This window comes from Manihot esculenta, chromosome 1 (assembly GCF_001659605.2).
Source record: "Manihot esculenta cultivar AM560-2 chromosome 1, M.esculenta_v8, whole genome shotgun sequence".
Classification (NCBI taxonomy): domain Eukaryota; kingdom Viridiplantae; phylum Streptophyta; class Magnoliopsida; order Malpighiales; family Euphorbiaceae; genus Manihot; species Manihot esculenta.
Window position 1 is genome coordinate 19,638,768 of NC_035161.2, and position 8,974 is coordinate 19,647,741.

An 8,974-nucleotide genomic window follows, 5' to 3' on the forward strand; every position below is an offset into this window, starting at 1 on the left:
CACTTTATTTTTAGTATTTTAAAATTTAATTAAAATATTTTAATCTTAATATAATTTATTTTTCTATATTATTGAAAAAATATATTATTATCACTAATACGTTCGATTCGATTTTTTTTTATCAAAATCAAACCGAATCGAAATAATTAAAATTTCTGAAATTAAAAATCAAACCGAACCAAAATATATAAAAAAATCAAACTAAATTTTCAATTCAATTCGGTTCGGTCAATTTTTTCGATTTGAATCGAATACTGCTCACCCCTACTTTTGGATATTTAAGACTTATTTGCGAATATGAAAATATCAATTTATTGTATAAGACGTATTATAGTTAAAAATAAAAATTTAAAATATAATAACTTTTTCCACATATATAATTTTTATCATAAAATAATGAATAATATAATTAGTTTAATTATTATTTATAATATCTTTAATTTATGTATTATGCATTATAATTTTAATTTCTTAAAATAAAAAATTTTAATTTTAAAATATTATTATTAATAAATTTTAAAAATAATATAATTTAAATAAAAAATAAAATCAAAATAGAAAACAACTCAAAATTTAGAGATGATCCGAAATGCATGTGAAAATGTCTCGTATTAGCTATTCACAATTATCTTTTATCATTTTTTGAAGTTATCAAATATTTTCATTTATCTATTTAGATATTTATTAACTGTATGCTGCATCTTACAGATAAATCAAATATCCCATAAAACTATTTTTTTTTTTTAAAATATTCTTTCTGTATTTAAATTAATTGAAAAATATTTCAAAAGATTGACTCTATTTGGTGATTGAGATGATAAAATTATCTTAATTTTACTTTAAGTAGTTAAAGTATGTTATCTCTAATAAAATTTATATACATTCTGTTAAGTTTTTGTTTATTAGTTGTTTTTTTTAGTTTCTTTACCTTTCTCTTATTATTTATTTGTGTGGTAGGTTTTGTGTTCGTTGATGGTTGTTTGAGAGTAATCAATTTTTAATGATTTTGAGATAAAATCGATAATTGTTATTATATTTTTTAAAAGTTATACGCTATTAATTAGTTGTAGGTAGTTTTAAGATAAAATTAGTGATTACGCATATTAGAGTATCATTTGCTCTCTTAAAACATCAATATGACCGGATGAAATTGTGAATATTATGAGTCGATTTCTCTATGTGGTGAATAATGGCGATAGTCCATGGTAAATTGTGATTTCGGTCCACTTTTCTTTGATTTCGGTTCACTTCTCTTCAGCGAGTTAGTTCTGACTTTTTTATATTGCTTGTCCTAATAAATTTAGTATTATTGATGTTTAGTTAGTTTTTTTTAACTAGAGAGAGCGTCGTCATGGCATGTCTTTTCTTGATTTAGAGTTATAATTATGTTGAGTTTTTATTAATTTATTAGATTTTTTTATTTATGTTCTGTGAATTTATTTTTTGAATTATCAACCACTTTCTTTGAGTTGTATTTTTTACAAAACCGGTTAAGCTTTTTTTAAGTAACTTCTCTTACATATAAAAAAAATAAAAATTCAAAATAAAATATATTTATAATTAATAATGAAAATTGAGAAAAATAAATAAAAAAATAAAAAATTTACAAAAAAATAAATGCGGTAGCGAATTGTTTGACTAATTTAACTATTGGTGATGATTTTAATTTGAAAATTCATCAATGGCCTCCTATTTCTATTAAATTTTTACGGATGCTGATAGATTGAAACTTTCATAGCCTAAATTAATAAATCAAGGTCTCTATCCCTCTTTTTCTACAAACAAAAAAGGAATGAAAATGTATGAGGGAACAAAAGTTAAAATTAATAAATATATTTTTTAAACAATACCAAAACTAATTATTTTGTCCCGCAGGATTAAATAGTATTTTTACAATGAAAATAATATTTTAGTGGCTTCCTAACCGCTGTACTTATTTCGTTTCATGGAAAAGGAGAAAAAGAAGCTCAAAGACCAGGACTAAGGCCTCCAAGGGTTCTCACTTTGGTGATGGTGGTGTGGAAGAAACAGGAACAACCTAGGGGCTTTACTGTAATTTCGTTGCTGATCCTCTCATTGATGCGCTTCTCTGCCTTGGGTAGAAGCAGCATCAACGTTGGTGGCGCTGGGAAATGGATCGTGTTTGCCGAAGCTAGCACTGGAATCGGTGGGAGAGGGAGGGGTGCTTCGTTCGTCGGAAGTGGAGCCGGCGGCGGGTTCCGGGGTGTTGCGGCGACTTCTTCTAATGTTGGTATAGCTATCGCCGTGACGGTCATGGCCGGTCTCGCCTTGGCTGCCAGTGTCGTCTATTCTCATAGGTAAAGCAGCAAAAAACTTCAAGAGAAAAGAAAATTCTACTTCAAATCCTAGCCAAAATTTCAAATCAAAGGCTCCAGTCAAAGTTGTTCCCTTCTTCATTTTTATCACCAAAGAATTTAGACGCTAGGTAGGGAGATGTTATCGGAACGGAAACCATTAATGAGAGCCCTAAGGCGAAGCCACACTTCAGCTTCGTCGACGTTAAATTCTTCGTCACCGTCGTCGTCTTCTTCGTGGATTCATCTGCGATCAGTCTTTTTAGTTGTTGCTTTCTCATCGTCGTCGTCTGCATCATCATCTTCCTCACCTCTTTCCACTGACCGGTGAGTTCCTTTCCGGCTCTCTCTAATTCTCCTTTCCATTTTAATCAACTTTGCTTTCATTTTTTTTCTTCATCCATATGAAATGAATAGTACTTACAGTATGGTGGACTTAGATGCTTCCTTCTCTTTATAGAACAATTTTGATATTAAATCTTAATCTTCAATGAGATGAATTCTGATTCTTAGATCTGATCTGAAACTGCTTTAATAGTATCTCTGTTTTAGTACTTAGGTATAGGTTTCTACATATTTTATAATTTCTTCGTTTGATGAGGAAGATTACCCTGTGTTTGGATCCTTAATTGTGCATGAGAATTGGAGAGAAATTTAAGAGAGGAATGAAGGGAAAATAGAAGAAAAGAAATATGATTTCTTTTATGTTGTTTGCATAGATTAATAATTTAGAGTAGAAATGAAGTTTTTCTCTTAAAAGGATGCAGGAGAAATAACAATTATACCCATGATTCTTCGGTAGAACTTAATCATCTATTCTTTATAAGTGTTTCCAGAATATGAACTCAGAACTGAAATTGACATTGAAACTAACACACACAAAAAAAAAAGTCTGAGATGTAAAACTAGCACTGAAGAGTCAAAATATCCATAGTTTTATTCCCAAAAAAAATAAAAAAAGGAGAAAAGAGCAAAACCAACAATATTGCAGCACAATGATCAATGATGCAAAGGACATTGTTGGCTTAAATTGGAAAGAACATTGCTGAACCAGAAAAAGAAAATGAAAGCAAATACATACTTGCTTCACTAAAATGCAGAGCATAAATGGTAGAGAAAACCACAGATTCACGATTTTCTTATATTTGGAGAAGAGAATTAAAGTATGTTTCCTTATTTCTTTCCAATTCCCACCATTTTGGATGGAAATAAATTGGGCCATTTGCATCTGATTGGGAAATGTAATTTGCATCTTTTTCCTCTCCTTTCTCTTCATTTCTCTCCTTATTTTCTGTCCAAACAAGAGAAATTTCATAATTTTCATTTCTTTTCCTTTCTCTTCTCTCTCCATTTCTGCCCATCCAAACTAAGGGTTAGTGTTTTTCTCTCCTATCTTTGAATGTGATTTACTGTCTGTGCACAAACGCCAATTGGCTGATTACTCTTGCCCTTAATTTATTTTGGGATAGAGTCCAATTTAATCCTTTTTTTCGCTTTTCAATTTCCATATTGGAGTTTTCGTTACTGTCTGTACATAATTGGTAATTGCTGTTGGTTTATACTGATGAAATTAATTATGCTTTTGTTTCAGGGGTGGTCATAAATCACCTTGGTCATTTAGAAGAAGAAAACACGCACTTCTTCCAAAACAATGGAAGGGCTTTTTTACATCTGATGGAAGACTCTATGATGGTGGTATTAAGTTCTTAAAGAAAGCCCGCAGCGGAGTATGTTATTGATTTTACTGGAGCCTTCTCTTATCCCTATTTTCCCCACTGCTGATGGATTGCATTTTCACTTTTTTTTTTCTTAAAATAAAAACCTCCAGGGTGTTGATCCAAGCATTAGAGCAGAGGTTTGGCCGTTTCTTCTTGGAGTGTAAGAATTATCATTCATGCAGTAGTTTATAGTCTTTTTTCATAACATCAAAGTACCATATTTTTGTATAATGAGTGATCTTTTCCATTACAAAGAAAATATTGCATTTTTTTATTCAGCAAGAGAAGTTTTCTGTCATGTTAGGGAAGTTCTAGTTCGGTTTTCATTGGCGAGCCTGGTTTTAAGAATACTATGAACCTGGTTTATGATGTCCTTACTCCTTAGTCCTCACTCCTTAGTCCTCACTCTTTCCAGCTTATTATTATTTTCCACTATTTTATAGTCTTGTCCAGCTTACCTTCCCCTATAAATTGTTGGTCATTTGGATGTTTGAAGTGCGTAGGTCTTGACAAAAATCATGTTTCTGTCATGGTTTTGATGGACTCAATATCAGGTAGAGTGCAGTTGTTCAGTAAGTTTTCAATGTCAAAATGAGCTAGATCGACAGGGGCTTGTGTGATAGCTTCCATATTTATTCAAGTCATTCGATATTGATATTGTCAGGGTGTAGGATGATACAGAGGTGTAGGTTGAGTAGGAAACCTCAATCTTTAATCTATGAGTCTCAATGGTTGAGCAACTCATCAAAGTCATTTCTGGGCAAGAACCATGCAGTTGCTACCTTTGTGTCTACTTAATTTTACTGTTCTTGTAGAAAATACCTTGAAATGTATAATGCTCTTTGCAAAATGCAGTTGCAATTTAATGATTTTCTTTAGTTTGTGCTTCTGGATTTTCAATTGATGGCATGGATCCATTGGCAATTCTCATGTGTCTTGATTTTTTTTTTTCCCGTTCAACAGCTATGATGTGAATAGTTCTAAGGAAGAAAGAGATCATACTCGAGCCCAGAAGAGGTATCGTAATTCTGTGACTACACTAGGGTTTATTTCCCTCTTTTTCTTTTCTTCCTAATTTCCACTTTTTGAGTCTTCCCCTGACTTAATTTTTTCCTTGTATTGTGGATGCAGGAAAGAATATGAGAATCTTCGGAAACAGTGCCAGCGAAATATCAAACGTAGAGAAAAGGGCTTGAAGTTGAAGGAAACTGCTCTAATCAGCAGCAATGAGGAGAGCGGAGAGTTTAATCAAGTTATGGATACTCCTGAATTTGAAGATGATGTTAGTGCTACAAGGTCATCCTTCACCGAGGGATGCAGCTTAGCTGCTGAGGGTTTGGATAACTGTGATAAAATTTTGCAGAAGTCTGACTCAATTTTGGAAGAAGACTGTGACAGGAGCATGCTTACATGTGAAGATGGCTTGGCTGGCAACACTGATTCTACTGTCTCAGACTCCTCTGAAGAATCTGAAAACATGGAACTTTTCTTTTTAACTGAAGTTATTGAGGAAAATGATCTTAGCATGCCTGCACTGGATAGTTCCCCATCTGATGCAGAAAGTGGATTCAAAAAGGAGGAAACTTTTGCCACATGGCAGAGAATCATCCGTGTTGATGCTGTGCGGGCAAATGGTGAATGGATCATGTATTCCCCAACTCAGGCTGCAATACCTGCGCTGAAGGCAAGGCAGTTGGCTGAGAGTGTTGGTTTGAAGGATTATGATCATTTGGAGCCTTGCAGGATATTTCATGCCACTCGCCTTGTGTCTATCCTCGAGGCCTATGCACTATATGATCCTGAGATTGGCTACTGTCAGGGAATGAGTGATTTACTCTCTCCAATTATTGCAGTGATAGAGGAGGATTATGAAGCCTTTTGGTGCTTTGTGGGCTTCATGAAGAAGGCCAGGCATAATTTCCGGCTTGATGAAGTGGGAATCCGGAGGCAACTGGGTATTATTGCAAAGATAATTAAGTGCAAGGATATCCATCTCTACAAGCACCTAGAGAATCTCCAAGCAGCGGACTGTTTTTTCGTGTACAGAATGGTGGTGGTGCTTTTCAGGCGAGAGTTAAACCTTGAGCAGACACTGTGCCTGTGGGAGGTGATGTGGGCTGACCAAGCAGCAATATGTGCAGGGATTGCCAAGTCTGCTTGGGGGAGGATAAGGTTGAGAGCCCCTCCTACCGATGATCTGCTCCTTTATGCAATAGCAGCCTGTGTATTGCAGAGGAGGAAACTTATCATCGAGAAGTATAGCAGTGTTGATGATATCATGAGAGATTGCAACAACATGGCTGGGCAATTGGATGTATGGAAGCTTCTTGACGATGCACATGACTTGATTGTCACACTGCATGACAAGATATAGGAAAACTTCCCTTTGTTTGGCCATTGTTTCCAATCTTCTTACTAATTTGCCATTTCCCATTTTCTTATCATCTGTTATGAACTACACCACTTGGATGTTCCTTCTAAAATATGGTCTCTGGGATCAGCTTTGAAGAGCTGCATGAGACGAGCGTCTGATAGGCAATTTGTTTTTAGGGTAAATTATGCAGTAATGAATGCTTTGCCCGCACCCAACCCTCCTTGGAGTGATAGTGGCATCTCTGCGAAATTAGCATCTTAATCATCTTTTCACTTTTCCTTGTTATTTTCATGTGCTTTCATTGCCTTGATGCACTCGTTGGGGATGGTATTTAGATGCATCCCTCATTGTACGCAATAAAATACACTCGCTGATTGTGTCCTTCAGAAGAAGAATCAATTTACCTAGAATTGGGACCATGGTCATTTGAGGCTAAAATTAAGGTGCTTTTTCAAGCAGCCTCCCAATTATTAGATTGCCAACCCCAACAAATAATGTTTGATTTGGTATTCATGGATTGCAACCTTTGGCTTGCTTCTAGTCTGAATGTCAAGCTAACTACAAGACTTCAGACGAAATTGTGGATGAGTTCTATTTATGATTGCTTTTACCTTGTCTTAATTTGTTTGTAGTTTAATGACCGATATTTCAAATCATATCATCCCCAACGCATTTTAGTCTTGAAGTCTGTTAATTAGTACCTCCCTGATCAAATCGTTTATAAGATTGCAGATTTATCGCAACCTGGTGTAGGCTTCAGTGATCGGTTAACACTACCAACATCTTCATGTCTTGGAGGTCTTGCATCACTGCCAGTCAAAATACTTCAATTATTTTAAAACAAAAGACATTAATTTTAATGTATGAAGGATAAACAAGTAATTTACCATTTATCATTAGAATGCTTATATATACATATATATAAATTGGTTAAAAAAAAACTAACATTTACATTATTTTACATTTTAATTTTAGATAAATTGATTTATTTTTTATATTTAAATATAATTTTAGCTATTTTTAAAAATAAAAAAAATACAAAAATTTAGATGGCATGCCATACCCATATTGAAATAATATTAATTTTCACTTATTCATAGTTAAGTGCTATATTTAATTTTGAAAATAATGATAATCCAATGGTTAAATATGCGATATTGAAGGATATACGCCTTCAATAGTAAGATTGATTTTATTTTGTAACAATATTATGAAGAATTTTATAGTAAACATGTTATTTAACCAAGTCAAATATATTTTATTTATTATAAATTGATACAAAATAAAATTCACCCCTATTAAAAATGCATACTATATAATTAATAACTAGGTTACTTGTCATTAACTAAAATATATTAATTAACTAGAGTAAAGTGGATTATTTTTCGCATTGCAGAGTTAGTTAAGAGTGAAAATTTAGTCGAATCAATTTGAAAAAATAAAAATTGAATTTATAAAAAATTTTAATCACTATTAAACTAAAATTAGAGAAAAATGAATCAAATTGGTTTGATTTAATTTGCCCGTTATATCCACAAAATACTCTTCTACTCTTACAATAGAAAAAAAAAACAAATACAAAACTCAAACAAAGCCCAACCTAACCCAGCAAACCAATCTAAAAATTTAAATTGCTGAAAACAATCACCACATCAAACTAGCCTCACTCGAGAAATTGAGAAGCATTTATGACCTTGCAATGATCACCATATAACCATTGTCTCAACCATTTTAACTAGGAAGAACCAATCCAAAAAAAAATCAAATGCCAACTTTATAATCAATGTAGTACATCTCTAGGAGAGATGAAATAAACTTAGTCTCTTAATCTCATGCAACCTTAGTGACAAAATAAAGACAAACCATTGTTTCATTATCAACCATGTAAAAACTCCTTACGAAAAGAAAACAAATCTTTAATGACTCAAATTATCTGCAAGAGAAGCAACTTTTTCAAATTAATGAGAAACGCCTCTACTTTAAAGCTCATATTTGCAACAACCTAAAGAAAAAAATAAAACCCCACCAAGACAGAGAGAAACTGCCATCAGAAGGAGCAACCAAGATAAGAGCCAAAACATAATCGTTTCTCCTCGAAAGGGCAAAAAACTTCCGGCTACTCCAAGAAAAACAATAGCCTAACTCTCCTTCTTCGAACCAACCCCATTATATCAAACCACAAATAACAAGTTCTAATCTCGCTTTCCTTTTCATCTTTCCTTTACTCCCTATAGTCTTAAAATGGTAAAAATATCAAGTATAGAAATGGAGGCTTGAATTAAAAGTAAATTCTTGCAAAAAAACAAAAATTACGAGTAAATTAAAATTAAAATAAAATCAAATTAAAATTGAGAAGCATTTATGACCTTGTAATGATCACCACACAACCATTGCCTCAACCACCTTAATTGGAAAGAACTAATCCACAAAAAGAACTAAACAACTAACTTTATAATCAATGTAGCATATCTCTAAGTGAGGCGAGACAAACTTACCTCTTAATCTCATGTAACTTTAATTATAATATAATTCGACAAAATAGAAACAAATCATTGTTCCATCGTAAA

At 32.9% G+C, this 8,974-nt stretch overlaps 1 protein-coding gene across 2 annotated transcripts; it reads left to right on the top strand.

Annotated features, from left to right (window-relative positions):
- The first annotated feature begins 1,929 nt into the window (after positions 1-1,929).
- On the top strand, positions 1,930-6,668 carry LOC110626519 (rab GTPase-activating protein 22). Of its 2 annotated transcripts, none has more exons than XM_021772476.2 (5): positions 1,930-2,318; positions 3,907-4,042; positions 4,144-4,193; positions 4,997-5,050; positions 5,165-6,668. In XM_021772476.2, exons 1-5 carry the CDS (start codon positions 2,011-2,013, stop codon positions 6,405-6,407), a joined length of 1,791 nt encoding a protein of 596 aa, XP_021628168.1. In that variant the 5' UTR covers positions 1,930-2,010; the 3' UTR covers positions 6,408-6,668. The 2 variants fall into 2 exon arrangements, with proteins under 2 accessions (XP_021628168.1, XP_021628177.1); XM_021772485.2 differs by having other exon boundaries at positions 1,964-2,642.
- The last annotated feature ends 2,306 nt before the right edge of the window (positions 6,669-8,974 follow it).